This window comes from Chiloscyllium plagiosum, chromosome 12 (genome assembly GCF_004010195.1).
Source record: "Chiloscyllium plagiosum isolate BGI_BamShark_2017 chromosome 12, ASM401019v2, whole genome shotgun sequence".
Classification (NCBI taxonomy): Eukaryota; Metazoa; Chordata; class Chondrichthyes; order Orectolobiformes; family Hemiscylliidae; genus Chiloscyllium; species Chiloscyllium plagiosum.
Genome location: NC_057721.1, coordinates 48988973 through 49013307, shown reverse-complemented (window position 1 = coordinate 49013307; position 24335 = coordinate 48988973). Strand labels below are relative to the sequence as shown.

The 24335-nt window shown below is 40.1% G+C and overlaps 1 protein-coding gene across 1 annotated transcript in view; it reads left to right on the top strand.

The window, feature by feature from the left end:
• The window catches only part of gsk3ba (glycogen synthase kinase 3 beta, genome duplicate a), a 189022-nt gene extending 167878 nt beyond the window's left edge, over window positions 1-21144 (top strand). The window contains exons 9-11 of the mRNA XM_043701008.1: window positions 2467-2653; window positions 6957-7055; window positions 16838-21144. Coding sequence (XP_043556943.1) covers window positions 2467-2653; window positions 6957-7055; window positions 16838-16908 — 357 coding nt within the window. The 3' untranslated portion in view covers window positions 16909-21144. The remainder of the gene's footprint in view (window positions 1-2466; window positions 2654-6956; window positions 7056-16837) is intronic.
• Window positions 21145-24335: the final 3191 nt, after the last annotated feature.

Sequence of the window (24335 nt, the reverse complement as noted above, 5' to 3'; positions counted from 1 at the left end):
TGCTAATTTTTGGAGAAATTTAGATTATACCAAGAGAGTTCTGCTATTCTGAGAATTTTCATATCTGCTTGAGAAGGACCTTGAATGGCTCTTTTGAGTAAGATGTAACCAATAGTGCAGCACTCCTCCAGTACTGCAATGAACATAGAACATGACAGTGCAGTACAGGCCCTTCGGCTCTTGATGGTTCCACAGGTTGGCACAACAATCTAAAGCCCATCTATTCTACACTATTCCATTTTCAGCCATATGTTTATCCAATGACCATTTAAATGCCAATAAAGTTGGCGAGTCTACTACTGTTGCAGGCAGTGCAATCCACGCCCCTATTACTGAGTAAAAAAACTACTTCTGAAATCTGTCCTGTATCTATCACTCTTCAATTTAAAGCTATGTCCCCTTGTACTAGCCATCATAATCGAGGAAAAAGACACTGTCTGCCCACCCTATCTAACACTCTTAATTGAGACATGTAAGATAATCAGTCACTTCTCAACCTTCTTTTCTCTAACGCAAACAATCTCAAGTCTCTCAGCCTTTCCTCATAAGACCTTCCCTCCATAACAGGCAACATCCTGGTAAATCTCCTCTGAGCCCTTCCAAAGCTTCCATGTCCTTACTATAATGCAGTGACCAGAACTGTACACAATATTCCTCGTGCAGCCACACCAGAGTTTTGTATAGCTGTAGCATGATCTTGCAGCTCCAAAACTCGATCCCTCTATCAATAAAAGCTAACACCACCTGTCGTCTTTCAGCTAGCCAGTTTCTCATCCAAACCCTCAATCCCTTGCTCCGTTTTTTTGTGCAATAGCTTACCATGGAGAACCTTATCAAATGCCTTACTGAAATCCATATACACCACATCAACCGCTTTACCCCCATCGACCTGTTTGGTCACCATCTCAAAGAACTCAAGTTCGTGAGGCATGATCTACCCTTCAAAATCGTGTTGACTATCCCTAATTAACTTATTCCTTTCTCGATGATAAATTTGATCTCTTCTAACCTTTTCCAACACTTAATCCACAACCAAAGTAAGGCTCACTGGTTGATAATTACCATGATTGTCTCTACTCTCCTTCTTGAACAAGGGGCTATCATGTGCTATCCTCCAGTCTTCTGGCAGTATTCATGTAGACAATGATGGCAAAGAAATCAAACCCAAAGTCTCGGCAATCCCCTCCTTAACTTCCCACAGAATCCTAGGATAAATCCATCCGGCCCAGGGGACTTAGCAATTCTGGAAAGTGTGAAAATCGCTAACAACTCCTCCTTATGGGCCTCAATCCCATTTGGTCTAGTCGCCTGCATAACATAATGCTCCATGACAACATTATATTTTTCCAGTGTGAATACTGATGGAACCTATTATTTGGCACTTCACCTATCTCCTTGGACTCACGTGCAACATCCCACTACTGTCCTTGATTGGCCCTAATCTTTCTCTAGACATTGTTTTATTCCTGATCTACTTATAGAAAGCTTTAGGGCTTTCCTTGATCAACAACTTCTCATGTCCCCTCCTGGCTCTTCTTAGTTCTTTCTTTAGGTATTTCCTGGTTAACTTGTAATTCTCAAGTGCCCTAGCTGAGCCTTCACATCTTGTCCTAACATAAGCCTTCTCTTGAAAAGAGATTCAACTTCTACAGTTAAACCATGGCTCCCTTGCTCGACCACTTCCTCCCTGCCTGAGAGGTACATACTTATCAATGACGCACACTAGCTTTTTCTTGAATAAGCTCCACACTTCAATTGTGCCCATCGCCTGCAGTTTCCTTCCCCATACTATGCATCCTAAATCTTACCTAATTGCATCCTAATTACCTTTCCCCCAGCAATAACTCTTGCCCTGTGATATATACCTATCCCTTTCCATCGCTAAAGTAAATATAACTGAATTGTGGTCACTATCACCAAAGAGCTCACCTACCTCCAAATCTGGCACCTAGTCTGGTTCATTACCCAGTACCAAATCCAATGTGCCCTCGCCTCTTATTGGCTTGTCTACATACTGTGTCAGGAAACACATTGGACAAAAACGGACCCATCTAAAGTACTAGAACTATGGTATTTCCAGTCAATACTTGGAAAGTTAAAGCTCCCCCATAATAACTATCCTGTTACTCTCACACCTATTCAGAGGCCTACAGAAAACTCCCAACAGGGTGACCTCTCCTTTCTTGTTTCTAACCTCCGCAGACGAGTACTCAAACGTTTTTTCTATCGCAGTAATACTGTGCTTGACTAACAGTGTCACACCTCCCCCTCTTTTACTATATTCTCTGTTCTTGCTGAAACATCTAATTCTGAACTTGGCATAAATTATGCATTCTTCATTAGCATTGCGCTTGCTCCAGACATCTTCAAATTTGGACAGTGGTGGTGCCACTGAGCCAGTGAAGCCATTTGTGTCATCTTTTCGGTTACTAATTTTTAAATTATTAAGCACTTTATTTTTTGCAGGTCTTCCGACCCCGCACTCCTCCGGAAGCCATTGCATTGTGTAGCCGTCTGCTTGAATATACACCAACCGCCCGTCTGACGCCTCTAGAGGCATGTGCACATACATTCTTCGATGAATTACGGGACCCAAATGTCAAGTTACCAAATGGACGTGAGAAACCATTACTGTTTAATTTCACTACTCAAGGTAAGGAAGTGGTTTATAACCAAAAAATGACAGTGACATTTTAAAAACTAAGTGATCTCCTGCAAATTCAACCTGCTACTGATACATCAGAATCCACTTATAGCCTGGGAAGGTTCTCCTGTCCATTCTTGATGAAAAACAATAGTGCCATGCCTTATTAAAAATGGTGCTGTCTTCAGTAGATCCAGGAGGCAAGCAATGATCGTCCATTGGTAGGGGAAAAACCATTTTTATCATTGCTTTTGCCTCTGTGACATTGTGCCCTTTGAGGGATCTGTTTCACTATCAGCCAGACTGATTTAAAGTTGCAGAATGACCAGGAATGACTATAGATCCGTGCAGGGCAAAAGTGAGGACTGCAGATGCTGGAGATTAGAGTTAAGTGTGGTGCTGGAACAGCACAGCAGGTCAGGCAGCATCCAAGGAGGAAGCGAATCGACGTTTCGGGCAAAAGCCCTTCAACAGGCATATAGATGAGTGCTGGTCAGTTTCTGGAAATTCTGCTGTCTGGAGACATCCAAAGAAGCAAATATTGTTTCCAACTGATTAATAACTGCCCAGGCAACCTCAAAGTTTGCATCTGTACTAATTCATGTACTGCTTTCCAAGATTAAAAGTTTAGAAAGAGCTAATGTGCCAGACCCAAACATGCATTTACTGTGCTGCTTAGGTTGGAATCAACTGCAGTACCTCTGGCGATTATTCCCTGTTGAGACTTGTATTATTAATAATGACTACTTAACTGAAGTGCCAGACTGCCTTCGAAATCCTATCCCAGCCTACTGTGGAACCATATATGTTTACACACAAGAAGCCATTCGTTGGCCCACTGTATCTATGACAGTGTGTTGCTAAAGCAACCCAAAGCACATTTATTCTGCCTTGTCTCCTCGAGGTTAGTACCTTCTGTTGCTACAAATGTTTACGCACATTTTCTTCAAAAGATGCAGTGTCTCAGGGTGAGAAGAAAGCTGGATGAAACACTTGATATTGAAAAATACAGTTCACGAGCTTTAAAATTGAATAGCACTGAACCAATCAGTTAAAGTCCTCAACCTAGAACAGGCCCTTTGGCCCACAGTATTGTGCCAAGGATTGATCCTAATGTGAAATAAAATAGCATAACCTACCCACCCTGCTATCCATGTGTATGTGCAGCAGTCGCTTAAATGTCCCTAATGACTCTGCTTCCACCATCACTGCTGACAAAGCATTCCATGCATTCACAACTGTCTGCGTAAAGAACCTACCTCTGACTTCCCCTCTATACCTTTCTCCTAATACCTTAAAACTATGACCCTTCGTGCCAGTCAATCCTGCCCTGGGGAAAAGTGTCTGGCTATTGACTCTATCCATGCCTCTCATTACCTTGTATACCTCGATCAGGTCACCTTTCTTCCTCCGCCTCTCCAGAGAGAAAAGTCTGAGCTTAGTCAACCTTTCTTCATAAGGCAAGCCCTCCAGTCCAGGCAGCATCCTGATGAACCTTCTTTGCACTCTCGCCAAAGCCTCCGCATCTTTCCTATAGTAGGGTGACCAAAACTGGACACAATATCCCAAGTGTGGTCTCACCAGGGACTAGTAGAGCTGTAGCAAAACCTCGTGGCTCTTGAACTCGATCCCCCTGTTAATGAAAGCCAAAACACCATATGCTTTCTTAACAACCCTATCCACTTGGGTGGCAACTTTGAGGGATCTATGTACTTGCACACCAAGATCCCTCTGTTCCTCCACACTGCCAAGAATCCTGCCTTTAATCCTGTATTCAGCATTCAAGTTTGATCTTCCAAAATGCATCACTTTGCATTTATCCAGGTTGAACTCCATTTGCCATTTCTCAGCCCACCTCTACATCCTGTCTATGTCAAGCTGCAGCCTGCAATAGCCCTCGATACTATCAATGGCATCTCCAACCTTTGTGTCATCTGCAAATTTACTAATCCATCCCTCAACCTCCTCATCCAAGTCATTTATAAAAACTACAAAGAGCAAAGGCCCGAGAACAGAGCCCTGCCGGACCCCACTCAATACTGACCTCCAGGCAGAATACTTTCCATCGACAACCATTCTCTGCCTTCTGTCAGCCAACCGGTTCTGAATCCAGATAGCCAAATCTCCCTGTATCCCATACCTCCTGTCTTTGAATGAGCATACCATGGCAAACCTTCTCAAATGCCTTGCTGAAGTCCTTATACACCACATCCACTACTCTACCTTCGTCGACCTGTCTTGTTACCTCAAAGAACTCAATAAAATTTGTGAGGCATGACCTGCCTCTCTCAAAGCCTTGCTGACTGCCTTTAATCACGCTGTGCTTTTCCAAATACTCATAAATGTTCTCCCTCAGAATTCTTTCCAAAACTTTGCTGACCACATCAATAACATAGTTCAGTTGCATTCTTCTGCTACCTGTGACTCTGCAAATACTCACTTTTATAAAATATCTCTTTGCAGTTTACCTCCATTGAATTAATTTCATCCCATTGTTATCCTACCTATTGGATAATAAACATTGTGCCATCTTCAGTAGTTTTTCCTGTTGTGCAAAACCTCCAATTTTGATTTCATGTTTCTTTAATTTGCAGTGTATAACCGGGGAAGTTTACTTAAAACCTTGCAGTCATCTTTTGTGTTGAGATGCAATCCAGCTATGTAATGTGTCATTAGTTGACTGTTTCAAATTACTTTTATATCTTGGTATGTGTATGGAATGAGCTGCCAGAGGATGTGGTGGAGGCTAGTACAATTGCAACAGTTAAGAGGCATTTGGATGGGTATATGAATTGGAAGGGTTTGGAGGGATATGGGCCGGGTGCTGGCAGGTGGGACTAGATTGGGTTGGGATATCTGGTCGGCATGGACGGGTTGGACCGAAGGGTCTGTTTCCATGCTGTAGATCTCTATGACTCTATGATTAAGTTAACTTGCACCAATTCAATGTCAGCAAAATAAAAGTACCTACAGGTCCCTGTCCTCTGAACATCTACCACTCTTTATTGCCACCATAGACTCAAGCCCAAAATGCAGAAGCTTACCATAGTTCTTGATCATGAGCTCACCTGTCCCCAGAATTGTTTTTTGTTTTTGTTTCACCTCTATTTCTACTAATTTCCTCCCACAATGTTGAAACTTTTACTTCATGTTTTGATCACCTTTTATGGCTTGATTTTCACTAATTTATCTCCACCCAACTTCCTTACTTCCATATTGCCTGTGGAGCCATTCAGCACGTCACCACTGTATCTTTAACCAAACTCTACTTCATGGCTCTTACGCCACATCAGTCAGTGTTAAAGATTCTCTTCCCTTCTAATTTGCCCACCACCCTTCCCCCATCTCCTGAGCTTTTCCTGTACCTTTTTGTTTCTGTTGTCTTCACCATCATTGACTGCAGGCATTTGAAGTTCCAGAATGTAACTTAAACATTTCTAACTGTTTAAAATCTGCCTTCCTGTCCTAGGCTTTCCAGTATATTGAAGTGCGTTGTCCAGCATTTTTAACCTCAGTCAGTGCAAAAATGCTTATCATTGTCTGAAGTTTATAAGGTGGGCTCCCCCGTTACAGTAATTGTATCCATTCTGTCTGAAAGTTAGAGTCCACAAAAATCTTAGGTTCAATTCAGTGTGATTTTTGTTTCATTTGACATGGATTGACAATGGAGCACGCAATTGGTCTCATTACCAGTTGGGAAGGAATAATTTACTATATAGTTATCACAAACTATTGTAATCTTTGCAGGACGTGACCATGCATAGACTGAGCCATCTATTGGATTTAATTGATTTAGCTCATGTTTTTCATGTCAGTTTGGATAAGGTACTGGAGATTGCACCCCTACAATAAGCCAGTGCTTCTGTATCTATGGTGTCCAATATTTATGCTTGTGTTTAGTGGTATTTTGTTTCACCTAGAGAGCAAATTTGATCACTGGCTGTCTGTCACAAGAAAATGAAACCCCCTGGAAATTTTAGAGAACAATGCTAGGTCTGTTACATCTTATTAGCTGTCATCATTTCAGTCAAGGATTGAGTAGAAAGAATGAAAGTAGAATACAAGTTGATGCATGTCAGTAGAGTTTCTTTGCATAACTGGAACTCTGAAGGCACTGCAAATGATGATAAATTGATTCATTTGCAGATGGGCATTTTCTGATTAACACTTATTGCAACTGATGGGCAGAGCAAAGGATGATGTAAAATTCTACTGTGTAATAGAAAGCTCTGTCAGCACTTCAGTGGTCTTCTACAGAAATTCTGAATAGTTAGTGAATAAAATACTCTAGACATCTTAATTGATTTTGCAGAACTGTCGAGCAACCCAGCACTGGCATCAATCCTTATCCCTCCTCACATTCGGAATCAGACTCCTGCATCAACTCCAACGAATGCTTCTGCGGTGTCAGGTGAGCATGATGATGCACATCTTCTAGCAATTGCAAAATGAAATGTCATGTAACTTATTTTCATCTGTTTGAATTCTAATCTCAACTGTAGCCTCACTATAGTCTTCACAAGGGAAGACAATTGCCTAGTGGTATTATTGCTGGACTGTTAATCCAGAGACTTCAGTAATGTTCTAGAGGTCTGGTTTAAATCCTACCATGGCAAATGATGAAATTTGAGTTGAATAGAAATCTGAAATTAGGGGTCTAATGCTGACCATGAACCATCGCCAATTGTTGGAAAAATCCATCTGGTTCACGAATGTCCTTGGGGAAGGAAATTACCATCCTTACCTGGTCAGGCCTGCATGTGACTCCTGACCGATGGCAAAGTGGTTGACTCTTATCCAGAGGGCAATTAAGAATGGGCAATGAATGCTCATTGAGGTAGTGATGACCCCATGAATTAATAAAGCAAAATATAGAAAGATCGCAAAGTTTCTGTGGCGCAGAAAATGAGAACTGTAATTTTAGGTGAGGGTGACATAGAATAGATAATTTGATTAGAATGCTGAAACTACACTTGAGCAGGTTTTCCTGAAATCCCCTCCCCTTCCCCCTCCCCCTCCCCCACAAATGTTTTCTATAACTGTACTGCTTCTGTACAAGACTGCAACTTTTAAATACTAATTTATTTGGTGTCAGTTGTAGCTCACTCTTCTGGATTAGGAGGTTGGGGTTTCAAAGTTCCCACTTGAGGTTTGAGAACAAGATCTAGATTAATGCTATTGTGGAACACTGCAATGCTAAAAGGTCTATATCATTTGGGTTAGTCATGAAACCAAGGCATTGTTTGGCACCTCAGATGGATGTGAAAGATCCCTGGGTAATGAAGAAGAGTCGGAGGACTATTAAAGGTGTCCTGCCCGGTTTTTATTCCTAAATCAGTGTTATAAAACAGATTACCTTGTTATTGTTACATTGCTAGAATGTGAGAACTTGCAATGTACAAATGGACTGCATGTTTCCTACATTTCACTACTGTGTTCATATTCATGAAATATAATGTAGAAATGTTAACCTTTTTCCATGCTGTTCATCAAATTATATGGAATTTCATTTGTTTTAGTACATGTCAGGAGCATAAGTCAATATTTCACTTTTATTTGTTCTCCTATAAGTCGACTTCTGCACCATAACTTATTTTTCATACATCTTCTGCACTGTAATTTATTTTTCATACATCATGACCAAGCTACGAAGTTGCATTACTTTGTACTTCCATATTGAATAATGGAATGGTTCCAGCACATCATTGCACATAAATGCTTAATAGCGAGCTTGAAGGCAGATGAAGTTTCGGAGTATCTTTCTCCTTCAGATGATAAAGCAAAGGAGATTCAGTTTTGTATATATAGTCTGTGTATCTTTGTCAAAAAGTGTGGTGCTGGAAAAGCGCAGCCAGTCCCAGTCAGGCAGCATCCGAGGAGCAGGAGAGTCGACATTTCGAGCATAAACTCTTCATCAGGAATATGGGGGGATGTGGGGGCAAAGGGGATGAAATGGGAGGGTGTTGGGGCTGGGGGGGTGGTGTAGCTGGGAATGCAATAGGTAGATGAAGGTGGATTGTGAGCTGATAGTGGTAGGTCAGAGTGGAGGGTGGAACAAATTGGCAAAGAAGATGGACAGGTGCTGAGTTGAAGGGTTGGCTGTGGGATAAGGTGGGGGAAGGAGAGATGAGGAAACTCGTGAAATCGACATTGTTCCCATGCAGTTGGAGGTTCCCAAGGCAAAAGATGAGGCGTTCTTCCTCCAGGTATCGAGTGGCTAGAATTTGGCAGTTGAGGGGGTCCAGGACTTTTTTTTTAGATTAGATACCCTACAGTGTGGAAACAGACCCTTCGTCCCAACAAATCCACACCGACCCTCCGAAGAGTACTACTGTACTCTTCCCTCTGACTAATGCACCTAACACTATGGGCAATTTAGCATGGCCAATTCACCTAACCTGCACATCTTTGGATTGTGGGACGAAACCAGAGCATCTGGAGGAAACCCACGCAGACGCTGGGAGAATGTGCAAACTCCACAGAGACAGTCGCCCAAGGCTGGAATTGAACCTAGGTCCCTGGTGTTGAGGCAGCAGTGCTAACCACAGTGCCACACCAAGTGCCATACAGGTGTACAGCACGGCAACAGACCCTTTTTGGTGCAAATCGTCCATGCTGATAGGCTACCTTTAACCTAATCTAGTCCCATTTGCCAGCACTTGGCCCACATCCCTCTAAACCCTTCCTATTCATATACTCATCCAGATGCCTTTTAAATGCTGCAGTTGTACCAGCCTCCACCACTTCCTCTGGCAGCTCATTCCATATATGCACCACCCTCTGTGTGAATAAATTGCCCCTCAGGTGTGTCTTTTTGTTTCTTTCCCCGCTCATCCTAAAGCTATGCCCTCTAGTTCTGGACTCCCTCACTCTTCGGCCTCCACTTTCGGGAAAATAACCCCAGCCTATTCAGCTTCTCCCTAGACTTCAAACCCTCCAACCCTGGCAACATCCTTGTAAATCTTTTCTGAATCCTTTCAAGTTTCACAATATCCTCCTGATAGGAAAGACCAGAATTATGCGCAATATTGCAAAGGTGGCCGAACCAATGTCTTGTACGGCCACAATATTACCTCCCAGATTTGCATGTCTTTGGCGGAGTGAGAGGGCGAGTTGAAGTGTTCGGCCACAGGGCACACTTTCAGTATCGATTTCACTAGTTTCCTCATCTCCCCTCCCCCATCTTATCCCAAATCCAACCCTCCAACTCGGCGTCACCTTTCTTGAACTGTCCTACCTGCCCATCTTCCTTCCCACTTATCTGCTCTATCCTCTACTCCAGCCTATCACCATTACCCCCCACCTTTGTGTACCTAGCTCATTCCCAGCTACCTTCCAGCCGCCTCCCATTTATCTCTCCACCTTGAACCCCCCCCACCCCAATCCTGATGAAGAGCTTATTCTTGAGGTGTCACCTCTCCTGCTCCTCTGATACTGCCTGACTAGCTGTACTTTTCCAGCGCCACACTTTTTGACTTGCATTGCCAGCATCTGCAGTCCTCTATTTCTCCCAGTGTATATCTGTGTGTAATATACATCCAGGTATGGGGATCAGTTGGCTGAATCTTATTACTCTGCACTGCAAACCAGCCTGCAGTGTGAGTTCACTTCCCAAACTGCTGAGATTACCATAAAGAACTGTTCTTCTCAACCTTAACCCTCACCTGAGGTTAAACCACAACCTGTTGTGTCTGTCTAATGAAAGAGCATCCCTATGGCCCTCTGGTACTATGGTGACTTTACCTAATAGCAGAATAATCTGAACTAATGTGTTGTGGCGATGTGAACACCACAAAATGGAAGGAGTGATATTGCTGTGCAAGTAATTTGGCAGTGTAAGTTGTTGAGCTCTATTTAAAAGAAACAGTAAACAAAATTTGTGGATTCATAGCAATACTGACTTCAGTCCTAGATGGTAAAAGTGTGATAACACTCAACTTCTAAAAGTTATTGGATGAGTGGAAATATTTGTCAGGTTTAAAGTACCCTACTATAGGAACAATTAACTAATGAAGAAAAAACATCAGCATAAATGCATGCTGTACTAGGCATATAATTTATATTCCAGAAAACCGATTTTAAGGATGGTGCAACATTTGCAGCTACTCCTGGGAGAAGGTTTACTATTTTTATATTAGTTGTAGCACCCAGCATTACAGGTAGTGCTCCAGCTGAGGCCAAGTCAGAGTTTTGAGGGTTTAGTGTGACTTATTATCTTTTGCATTCATTGCTCTGATTACCATATGATTTTCTAATTTCTATATTAACTTGCCCTTTTTCCCCCAAACTCAATACTTGCCTGCATTAAATTGGATTGACCAAACGTCTGTATTTCACTAGTCTTTGTGCAGAATAGAGCTGTTTAGCCCATTGATCCTCCATCCCCACTGTTTGTAGAATACTCCAGTAAATTCATTTTCCTCAATCCATCCCCATAGAGCCTGAAAGCTTAATTTTCTCAACTTTGCATCCAGTAAGTAGCCATCTTTTCTTCCACTGCTATAACCACCCAGATCCAGGTTATTAGATTTTATATACAAGAATGTTCTTCCTCCCATCCTCCACCAACCACCTCCCATAAAAGTCTGCAACCTTTTAACCTCTGGACAAATCAAACATCTACTTCTAGACTTTCTGCCATCAAATGGTGGGGACATCTCATCATGGTGTACCTTATCTCAAATCTTTTTCACTGCCCTTCAATTTCTTCTGGTCCAAAGAAACAGCCACATTCTTCCAACCTAAAGTTTGATTATGTCAAGTACTTTCACCATTTCCAACTGTCTGTTTCTCAATCAACCATCCAGACTGTCAAATAGTCCAGTTATAAGCATTTCCAGTGCAACCTGTCAATTTTTACCCCAGAGCTGACCTTTACTGCCCCCTCTTGTACTGATTTTTTTTGTTTGTTTGTTTCTTCTCTCTCTTGCGAAACATCGATACAAAGTACTCATTAAATATTCCATTCTTAGCCTGTGTGTTCAAGCATACATCACCCTGTTTTTCTCTCAATAGGGAGCCCATCTTTTACTACCTGCTTACTGTTTCAATTTTGGTACAAGATTTCGGGTTCCCTTTTATGTTGGTGGCTGTTTTTAGACCATAAGACCAAGGAGCAGAAATAAGGACATTCGGCCCATCTAGTTTCTCAACCCCATTCTCTCACTCTCCCCATAACCTTTGATTCCCTTGACAATCAAGAAATTGTCTATCTCTGCCTTAAATATACTCAATAATTGGCCTCCACAGCTTTCTGTGGTAATGAATCCCATAGCATCACCACTCTGAATGAAGAAGTTTAGCCTCATCTCTGTTCTAAAGTGTCTTCCCCTTACTTTAAGGCTGTTCACTTGAGCCCTAGTCTAATGGAAACATCTTCCCAATGTCCATTTTATCCAGGCAATTCAGTATTCTGTAAGTTTCAATTAGACAATCCTTGAGAACTCCATTGATTGTAGACCCAGAGTCCTCAAATGTTCCTCATAGTTAAGTCTTTCGATCTGGTATCATTCTCACAAACCTCCTCTGGACCCACTCCAGGGTCTCTCCATCCTTCCTTGGGTATGAGGCCCAAAATTGCTCCTCATAGTCTAAATGTGGTCTGACCAGAGCCTTTTAAAGCCTCCAAAGTACATACCTGCTCTTATTTATTTTGAGAGGACTAGAATATAAATGCCAACATTGTATTTCCCTTCCTAACTACCAACCTGGAGTTTCACCTTGAGAATCCTGGACCAGAACTCCCAAGTCCCTGAGCACTTCAGATTTCTGAATTTTCTGCCTATTTAGAAAATAGAGGCATAAACTATGACCTCGCACTTTTCTATGTTGTGTTCCATCTGCCACTTCTTTGCCCACTCCCCTAACCTGTTTAAATTATTCTGCCTCCTCAATACTACCTGCCCCTCCACCCATCTTTGCATTGTCTGCAAACTTAGCCAGAATGCCCTCCATTCTTTCAACTAGATCTTTCATGTATAAAGTGAAAAATTGTGATCCTAACACGGAGCCTTGTGGAACACCACTTGTCAACGCTGCTATCCTGAGAAGGACCCTTTTATCCCCACTGCCTGCTTTCTGCCAGACAGCCAATCTTCTATCCACCTTCTCTGTAACACCATGCAGCCTCCTGTGTGGCACCTTGTCAAAGGCCTTCTGGAAGTCCAAATAGATAATGTCCGTTGGTTCTTCTTGGTCTAACCTGCTCATTACCTCCTCAAAAGATTCTAACAGATTTGTCAGGCATGACCTCCCCTTCATGAAACCATGCTGACTTTGTCCTATTTACCGTGCACTTCCAAGTATACCAAAATCCATTCTTTCGCAGTGGGCTCAAATCTTACCAATAGCCAACATCAGGCTAACAGGCATATAGTTTCCCATCTTTGCCTTACTTCCTCCTTGAACAGGGGGGTTAAAGTAGTGATTTTCCAGTCCTGAAATTCTACCTGACTCCAGTGATTCCTGAAAGATCTCCACTATCTCTTCAGCTTTCTCTTTCAAAACTCTAGGGTGTAGTCCAGGTGATTTATCCATCTTTTGACCTTTTTCAGTGTTTCTAGAACTTCATTCTTGGCAATGGCCACCATGCCCACCTCTGCCCCCCATCCCCCTTGAATTTTTGGAATGTTACTCCTGTCTTCCGCTGTGAAGACTGATGCAAGGTACTTGTTCAGTCCCTCCATCATTTCTTTGTTTGCCATTACTACTCTTACAGCATCATTTTCCAGCAGCTCAGTGTCCACTTTTGCCCCTCTTTTACCATCAATATATCAAAAGAAACTCTTGCAATAATCGTTTTTTAATTACTGGCTAGCTTACCCTCCTCTTAAGTCTTCTCCCCCCCTCATTTCTTTTGTTTAGTTGTCTTCTGTTGGCCTTTTGTGGGCTTCCCAATCCTCTGGTTTCCTACTGCCCTTCACCACAATATATGCTTTCTTTTTTGCTTTTATGCTGACCCTAACTGTATTTTGTCTCAGGCTTATTTTGATCTTTGTTTTGCCATAAATTTTATTTGACTGAATCTCCTTCAAAGAATTCACCTAACAAATGCTGCACCTCCTTTTTCTTTTTGTTTCAACATCTTTCACCCAAGGAGTCAGATCTACAGCACAGAAAAATGCTCTTCAAGTCGCTGATAGTCAAAAAACAGCCACGTAACTAATCCCACTTTCCAGCATTGGCCCAAAGCCTTTTATGTCTTGGCATCATAAATGCACATCTGAATATAATTTGACTGTTGAGGGTTTTTGTCTCTACCACCCTTTTACAGGCAGTGAGTGCAAGATTCCTACCACCATCTGAGTGAGAAAGAAGCTGTGTCTTTGGTTTATTTTGCCTTTACGCCTGTTTCTTGAATGTACCTAACCTTTACTTGAAACATCGCCATCTTTGCACTACTGTTTTCTCCAACTGTCCTTGGTTTTGTTTTACCCAGGGTAGATTCCCCTCTCATTCCAGTGAACAATGAACAAAGAAAATTACAGCACAGGAACATCCCTCTGCTCCCTCCCCAATCATGTATCTGTCTCGATATATCTTAAGTGACACTATCATGCCCACCTCTACCACCTCCGCTTGCAACGTGTTCCAGGCATCTATATCCCTCTGTGTAAAGAACTTTCCACGCAGATTTCCCTTAAACTTTCCCTTCTCACCTTGAACTGGTGACCCCTGGTAATTGAGTCCCACACTCTGGTGGGGGGAAGCTTCTTTCTATCCAGCCTATCTATAACTCATGAGTTTGTAAACCTCAAACAGGTCCCCACTCAACCTCCATATTTCTAATGAAAATAATCCTAATCTACTCAACCTCACTTCATGGCTCGTGCCCTCCATACCAGGCAACATACTGGTGAATCTCCTCTGCACTCTTCAAAGCATCCACATCCATCTAGTAATGTGGTGACCAGAACCGTATGCAGTATTCCAAATGTGGCTGAACCAAAGTCTGTGAACCAACTGAAACATGACCTGTCAACTCTTGTACTCAATACCCTGTCCGATGAAAGAAAGCATGCTGTATGCCTCCTTGACCGCACTATTGACCTGTGTTGCCACCTTCAGGGAACAATGGACCTGAACACCCAGATCTCTCTTTACATCAACTTTCCCCAGGGCTTTTCCATTTACTGTATAGTTCGCTCTTGAATTGGCTCTTCCAAAATGCATCACCTTGCATTTTCCCAGATTGAACTCCATCTGCCATTTCTGTGCCCAACTCTCAAATCTATCTATATTCTGCATTCTCTGACAGTCCCCTTTTGCTATCTGCTACTCCACCAATCTTAGCATCATCTGCAAACTTTCTAATCAGACCACCTATACCTTCCTCCAGTGCCTCTTAACTGTTATGTAGCTAGATTGGGCTAAATTTTCTTGGTTCCATTTTGCCAGGTTTGATTTTTGACTTTGCTAATGATATCAAAAGAATTCCAGCTCCTGCACGACTACCTCTGCCCACTGTGGATCTAGCCTTGCCCCTCACTTGGTTAGCATTTGCAAACTACCCCTTGACGTGCCATTCAAAATCGCAATATTGTTGTCGTGTGTATGCTGATCACATCCAGCTCTACCTCACCACTACCCTTCCTGATCCATGCACTTTCTCCAAATTGTCTCACTGCCTTTTCTCCAATTAAATATCAAGAAGACTAGCCATTATCTCATTTGCTGCTTACCATTTTTTAGACAGTACCTCAACTTTACTGTCTGGCAAATGGTACATTGTTCTCAATTTTGCCTTCATCAAGTAGAATCTCTACGGTGTGGAAACAAGTCACTAGATTCATCAAGTCCACACCAATTCTCCAAAGAACATCCCACCCAGACCCACCCCCCACCCTATCCCTGTAACCCTGCATTCCTCATGGCTTATCCACCTAACCTACACATCCCTGAGTACTATCGGCAATTTAATATGGCCAGTCCACCTGACCTGCATACCTTTGCACCCGGATGAAACCCACGCAGACACTGGGAGAACAAGTAAACTTCACTCAGTCATCGGAGGGTGGAGTCGAACTCATGTCCCTGGCACTGTGATGCAGCAGTGCTAACCACTGAGCCACAATGCCACCCCATCTTATTTAATCATGAGAGTTGCTTCCAATGGCATTGCCTTTTCCTACTCCATAATGTTGTCTTAGCTTTTGCCAGCTTAGTTTATCTGCTGAAACCCTCGTCTTTGTGGATGGTGCTTTTTGACTTGGTTATCCTAACCTGTTCTTGCTGGTATCCATATTCAAACCTTAAAAGCTGGAGGTGATCCAAGACTTTGTGCAAGTTAGTACAGAAGCAGCTAAGTCTTATTTATGCAATCGTACTCGATCTGCTGATCTATGTGAGCTTCTGGTTAACCAGCACTTAGATTCTCATACTTATTTTCAGGTCTGTCCATTGTTTCATCCCTCCATACTAATTTGCAGGACCGCAATCCTCTAATTTCAGTGTGCTTCTAATTCTAGTGCTTAAGTGCCATGATTTTGATCCATCTGCCTTTGGTGGCCATGCTGCAAAGGCCTCAAGTTCTGGATATTTTTGTTTTGGGAAAGCTTTTTATCTCTTCACCTAATTTCCCTGTTTGAGACACTCCTTAAAACCTACCACTTTAACCATTTGTCATAATATCACCAAGACTGTTTGTTTGTGTCAAGTTTTGCTTTATAGCACTCCAGTGAAATACCTTAGGAAGCATACTTTATTCATGAGACCAATCTAAATAGGCCGTTTTGCCAGATGAAATGAATCTCCTAGTTCAGGCATTTTTTGAAAAAGTCCTCCTGTCCGGTTTAATGAATCCTAAAATAATTTATTACCTTATCAGTTATTTCTGTTGCTCAGCATATTTTTAGCTATCTAAAACTTGTTTGCTTGGGATACCAGGCATTTATAGTTAACCCCAAGTGCTTAAATTGACCTTTTTGTTTTTGAATGGTCAAGTTTAAAAGCTACTAGATCAGAAGGTTCTTTAGAAATTCTCTAGTCAGAATTCAGACATTTAACAATGAAGGCTGAAAATAAATTTAATTGGGAAATTATTCTATGGTTATTTCTGTGACAATATACCAAATTTCTGTGGATTGATATTTACAATGTTGTACTTGTTTTTAAATTGAGGATAGCATTTCCAACCTTAATTTCATTGGTGAATTATTTCCAAGAAAGTAATTTGTATTTTGCCTTCTGTCCCAGATACCAACGCTGCTGTGGACCGTGGACAGTCTACCAATGCGGCTTCAGCTTCGGCATCCAACTCAACCTGAGGACGGGAAAGCCCTGGCTCAAATTTCCAGTCAGCTGCAAAAATGCTGGTCAACTATGAAAATTGTCATTAGTGTTCATTTTATTTAATCTTGTTTCAAAAATATACACAAAATAAATACCAACCAATCATTTACTCACTGAAGAGAGATTGAAAAGGAATAAGGAGAAATGGTAAACTCCTCCCTTGACAATCTTTTATTGCAGTCTGCCGTAGTGTTCAAATCTCCCCCACCCAATCCAAAAATATGAAAGGCTGAGGTGTGTTTCACTCTGGTGTAGTGCAGGATTTGATTTGGCATGAAGCGTTGCCATCAGATTCATTCTTAATCTGAGTAAGAAGGTAGTAATACTTAGTTATAGATATTAAGGTTTTATCAATACTGGACCTGTACTGATGAGGGTACAGATCCTCTGAAATAGCTACTGCAAGAAAGACCAGAGACTCAAGTCACCATAATTTCCCTGCCTAGAAGTGAAGTTTGATATTTTCAGTACTTTTTTTTTGTCAATTGAACATTTGACTCTTCAGGGCTAAAGATTTTTTTTATGGTCCAGTGCAACTCTATACTGGTCCCATTTATTTAAAGCAAGGTGTTGCAGAAGCAGTGTGGCACATATACATTCAAGTTAATAAAACTGCAGGTCCCAGATGATTTCTGAGCTACACCAATTGAAATACAATCTTGAGTTCTTTGAAGGAGTGTAAAAAATTATCCCAATGATTTCAGATTTCCGTTTTTTTCTCCTGTCCTCTTTTTCAGCCATCTCCTCTCAAACCACCACTTATTTTTGATTATTTTTGTTTTGTACATAAAGTATGTGGACCTGGGAACTGATGAGAGCAACAAACATTCAGGGCAAATTTTGTTAATTGTAGGAGAGCTTTTAAAGCCATATAGTTTCAATTCTGTACTATAGGTGCGGCTACGATGTAACAATAAGGAACTAGTGCTGTATAGTATATAGTTTGGAGTGCCTTTGCTTCCAATGTTTGATTTTTTTTTTAATTGTCCCTCAGTATATTTGCTATTTCTTTCATATTTAACCCTTTATGTACCTTTTTTAAGTTGACATCTGTCTTGTAGAGAAGTTTTATTTTTATTGCTTGTATCAGATTCACATTGCAGTTGGAACAAAAACAGATGTACAGAATTGTTGAACACTTCAAAAGTTGCATATTTCACTATTTAAAATGTTTGGGCTCTCAGCAGGTTATGACAATTTGCGGTTTGAGGCTGGATTATTCTACAGAAAATTGTTTCCAGTTAATTTGAAAGAAAGCCACAATATAATATACTAGAATCTATATACATGTGTAACCAACTTTTGAACACTTGTGCTATGCCAACTCTGTTTTACTGTCCAAAAATTTACTGTAGGATATGAATCTAGGAATGAAAGTAAATCTGGCAGAGTTGCTAATAGTGCTGCATGAACTGATGACTTTAAATTTTTAATGTACAAATTATATAATTATTTGACATTTTATAATGCAAATTTTGATTTTAATTACTTTTGTTTTACCAAATGCTTTTATCTTGTGTGCACCGAGTTAACACTGGAGTGTCCCATTACATGGCTTTCAATCTGAACTGCAGCTTTAATTTGCAACTTCTAAAGTTTCATGTGAATTTGTACTAAGGATGAGAGAACTGTTAGGATTTGGTTAGTGCCTTTAAAGGAACAATTTTATATTGTTCATTGAGCTTTTGCCCTTTCCTTCTGTCTGTTTTTGTAACAGACTTAGCACAATTTTTGCTAAAATACCACACTGGTGATATTTGTCACTTTTTGATTCACAAACTAGATCTGTAAAATGATATAAAATGAGGAAATGCCACTAAATACTGCAGTGGAGAAGTGGACATCGGGCAAAAATGGGAAAAAGGGCAAGTTTAATCTGAATGGTTTGCTCATCCTTAAAGCATCTCTACTGCAGTATATATTCATTACAAGCCACAAGATATGCACTAGCATTGGCAGTGTACAAACTGAGTTAATTTCCAAGTAAAGTTGAACTGGCTGTGTATATTGTCTGATTTCTGTAATAGAGTGTACACGATCACTTTGTCATTTTTGTTAAATCTTTTACAGCCTGTCCTTATCATAATTTAGCCAAATAATTGGCTTTGTATTTTCTGGCAATTCAACACCACAGACTGATGAACTTCAGTCCACTTTATATTTCTTGAGATCCTGTATTATCATAAACTTTTTTAAAAGTTTTCACCATGTAAGTGATGCAGTCCCTTTGAAGAAAATGAAATTTTGGAAATTGAATCCAAAGTTAGTTTTTTTTTGTATTTTTGTTTTTGAAGTGTTTTTTCCAGGTTATTATCTCTCACCTTGTTTGTGTTTAGTACCATTTTGACAGTGCATAGGCCCTTGCTGCAGCTGCTTCTCAGAACTGACCACTGGCCTTAGTTAAATTTCTTTAACAAAAAGGCAAATTTATTCAGAATTTGGTTACAATAAATGCTTTCCTTTTTCCTTGAGGGTCTGATCAAAGTGAACATTTTCTTGAGCTTCTGAGTTCAAGATAACTGTTCCACATAAAGAAAAATTAGAAAGAGGTGGTTTAGAGTTGTTTTTTAAAAAAATCTTTCACAGTAGGAAGCACATTTTCAAGATTTTCAAACCATGGCCTGCTTTTACATATTTTACCAGTTTGAGCTACAAAATCTGGAGAGGGGGGTGGGGGGTGCGCAAAGGTTTTTGGACATAGATTAAATTAGGCTAGTGCCAAATGAGCAGAACTTGCAGTGAGCATTAGGCTGATACTTGACAGTAGATTTTGATGGATGCTGTAGCAGAAAGTGTTGAGCAGACCTGGGTATTGGCATTACATCCTAAACTGCAGGTATATGCACGCAACTTCAAGCTCTGTGGGCAGTCTTAAGGGATTCCAGAGTTGGTTTGTACAGTTTTTTTTTTGGTGTAAGCTATTTAATAGTGCACATCATAAAAATATTTTTATTACAATATGGAAATTAATATTCAAACAGGTAGACATACTTTAGGTTTTTATTTTTTAGCATTCGCAATAAATATTCCTCATCTTTGTGTGTTTTATTGTTACTAAAAAGCTTATTCACTACAGAATTGTTACTTCAGCTCCCAATCTTGAGAAAATTCTTAAGTAAATTTTTCAAGATGTGTGCTGTTGTAATAATTATAGTGGCAGCGGGTAGTGAATGAGTTAATTAGCAATGTGAACTGGTAGTTTGGTTGGGATGGTCTTTGTTACGCAATTTGTATAAATATCCAAAACTCAATCTCAGTACCTTCTGTGTTCCTCAAGGGAGAGGAGGAAAAGACAAACAAGTAAAACACTTCAGTCCGCTTGCTGAACAGAGATTCAGAAATGTGGCTATTGATTTAGCAGTAAATCAAATGAGAGTCATCCACTAGCATGTTGCTAGCCAGCTAGAATTAAATTAAAGCCCAGCCTATTTGTATTGCAATGGCTGTAATGAAGTTTCAGTGCTTTAATTTGTTTTTTTTTAAAGTGCTATTTGGTGCCATTCCTCTTTCAATTCCCTGGTCCTGAGAAGGTCCAAATAATATCATTATACCAGGAATACAAAGTAGATGTGAGCTGTAGTCTCTCAGTGATTGGGTTTAGTGAAAGTAGCATAATTTTGATCCAAATTTCTCCTTGTTTGAACTCTCGGGGGGGGGGGGCTGGTGTCTCCAATTGCTGCCTGATCAATTTGATTTCCAAATTGAAATGAATGGTTAGAATTTTATTGCAATGATCAACCAAATCTTTGAAACTAAGGTGAAATGTTGAAAGTCATTGCCTACATCCTTGTTTTTAGTTGCAGTTTGCAATTGGTACACAAAGGGTTAAACGTGGTAATTTACTTGTGTGACTACCTGCTTGCCTGTATAATCCGCATTAGAGATGTTTTGCTATGCTTCACACAGCCTGTATACAAAAGCTTGACCACCTCTCTTGTCAAAAAGGACTATGGATAATATACAACCATTGCATCACTTGTGAACTGTCTTGGTTTTAAAAAAAGCAAAAAAACAAAAAAAAAACCTGTTTAACATTATTACTTGAATGCTTCTGTTTGTGACTGAATTTTTATTTCATTTTAATATAAATTTTTGTGAAGTATGCTTGATGTTTATCCCTGTAAATACAATTCGTTCTGTGTGACTCGGTTCCGAATAGATACTGGTACTGTAATTTGCATTAAATAAACAGTAGGATAGGCCACAAACAATTCATAGTTCCTTCCTGTCTAATTTTGTAAGTCTTCCTTTTCTCGTGCAGTTGATTTGATCAAGTGAAAGTGGTTAATTCTTCCACAGGATTTAAACCTTTTAATATAGGTTTGCAATGTAGTCTGCCTTTCTGTATTTAATAAAATGTCTTGATTGTAGTATTTTGAGTTAAATACATGTGAAAAATATAGTTTAATCACTAGTAAAGACCTACTGGGGTGTGGAAATAAAAATAGTGTGTTTCATTATAAATATGCCCATTTAATGATATTAAAACACTCAGCTGAGTGGTGTGGATGTCCAAAGAGTAGTTGTAAGCTTGGAGAGGCTAAAGTAGAATCCTGTTTTAGTGATCTGTTTGGCCAGTAGTTCAAACGCTTACTATAGCTGGTCAATGTATCAAAAAGCAGCCAAATCAACTCTGCTGATCCCTTAGTTTGCAGCATGTATGATTGCTGCTCGTCATTCACTGGCACTTCAATATTCCAAAAGAAAGTATTTCTTCACTCTATTTTCAGTGCCCTCCACCCCCTTAAAAATGTGTTCTGAACCAAGCAGCCTTAATATGGAGTAGAAATTAAATATGATTCTCTTGCATCTCAAGTGCATGTATTGATTGTAAAATTTGGTTTGCTGGCAAGAATAAAAATAGTGATCGTTACTTTCAGTAATAAAATATGATAGTGACCTAGGCAAAAGCAAAGATATCAGTTACATTTTCTTCAGAAGTATTCAAGATGAACCAATTTGCAAAGTAATCATTGTAAATTTAATCACATTTTACTCAATTTTTATTTACACTGTGCATTTGGGCAGAGCTGTGATTACTTGCATCTGACTGAAACAATGTGAAGCTGAACTGCAAACTATATGGTTGTATATGAATACGTACACAAGTGAGCTACCAGAGAAAATAATAGAAATTGCTGCTGTTCTTGTTTCCTCAAAGTGTTACTTGGCTTAAAACAATAAAATTATACCTAAATTAAAATAATGGTCTGAAACGTACCAGTTCCAGTGTCATGAAAAAATAGTAAAATGCATTTCTGTTCTGTACATGATTACAAAACTTTAGAATCAAGTAGAATCTGCTAAAATCTGTTGATTTTAAACTTTTTAATTAAAAAAAAAACGTAAACTAAGTGAGTTCCTATACTAACAGCAAAACTCAGGAGTGGGTCAACTGCATTTTAATGGTTTATAGAAAAGGGAACACCTAGATGTAATTATTATTTGAATCACAATACACTTGTGGTTTAGATATTCTATGTTGAATATATGGGAGACTTTCATTTGAGATTCTTTTAGTCGCACACACAACTTCCCTATAGACCATCTTTAATTTTTATTCCATTCATATATTTGTATTTTATTTCAATAAAATGGGTTTTCTCAGCAGGCCAATGTTAAACTGTAAGAATCCTTAATTTTCTTTCTTGAGTGCAGCACTTAGCTGGACTAAACTTAAATATAGTCATTATGAGGGATATAAAGTCGTTTAAACATCAAATGCATCACTAATATTGTACATGATTGAGGTGAACTTTACAAAATGTTGTCCTCCTTATTCTACCCAATATTACAGGATCTATTGTAGATAATTATATGGGCAGATGTGGATTACTGACCGCTTCCATAATTGCTTATTTTGCCTTTTTTTTGGTTTCAATAGCTGCAATCTCTCAATCTTCAGCATGTTTAGGGTCATAGAACAGTTCATCATAGAATGGCGATCTGTCTGCCCATAGTTCTCTTATTAGCTTCAGAAATTCAGTATTTGATAAGTGGCTAGATGAAGGTTGAGCACCAGGGTGAATCCTTTGTTGCCCAACCTCTCAGATAGTGGTCAGCTTATCCTTCCCAAGTCTGGTCCTAGCAGTTGCACAATCTACCACTGGTATCACAACTATTTACATTTGTGTATTTTAACATTAAAAAGACATCATACCAACAAGCCAAGAAGAAAAATTGATGTTGAGCTGTGCCAGAAGTTGGCAAGTAGAAGTGACTGTGCTAAAAAGGTAGGATTTGATTGGAGAAAGATGAAATGGTTTGAGAAAGAAGTACCTCTGAAACCAGTAAAGGTTCTGTCGCTATTACTGAGCCAGAGGAAGGGTTGATGCATGTAAGACCATAACTAAAATTAGTGGGATGGCAAGACTCTTGAGGCTTTCAGTGCTTGTATTCACCGGGTGATGTGAAGATCACTGAGACCATCACCTGCATTCTGTCCGGACAGAGTAAAGATGTCTTAGTTTTAAATAAATTAGCACTTATGGAGGGAAGGATGTGACAGAGAAATCAGTCTAGAAGTTTGTTGTTGTTCTTCCATAATTTATTTGCATTGATTTGCAGAATAAACAAATGAATGGATATTTAGCAATTGTACCACCTCCGATGATAACTGAAGGATACCAGGTGTTTTGGAGGCCTAGCATAAAGGCCTAGAAAATATTCTCAAACATCTCTGCCAACTCTTTAACAGTTTTGCACCAAGACACAGGCATACTGGTTTAAACTGTTTTATTTCTGCACCTTCTCTAGCTTCATCAGTCCCTTGGAACTCTCTCAAATAGTTACCCAGGCAAACTAAACTGAGCCAGATTGGGATGTCTGGTCCGTGTGGATGACTTGGACTGAAAGTTCTGTTTCTGTGCTGTATGACTCTAAATCTAAAGCAATTGGGGATTGAAGCAGGCAATTTTTGCTATGGATTTGACAAAAGACAATGTTGAGAAGATGGAGGCAGGTGAAATTATAGCATTTAAAAGGCATCTGGGTGGGTATATGAATAGGAAGGATTTAGAGGGATATGGGCAAATGAGACTAGGTCAGGTTGGGACTTTTGGTTGGTGTGAACAAGTTGAACCAAAGAGTCTGTTTCCATGCTGTATAACTCCAAGTTTCTTGAATTGTCATGAAGAACCAATAATATGATGTAACTGTTATTGGGTGACACCAGTGTTGACATCAGAAGTTGAGCGTCAGTTTCAAGATTCTTGTTTTTTGTAGGCTGTTGGAAGTTCTCGTATCCCTGCTGATTTGTTATTTACTTGACACATCCAGATCCAGATCCCAGATCTAGATCCCAGTAAGGCGTTCGACAATGTTCCCCATGGGAGACTAATTAGCAAGGTTAGATCTCATGGAATACAGGGAGAACTAGCCACTTGGATACAGAACTGGCTCA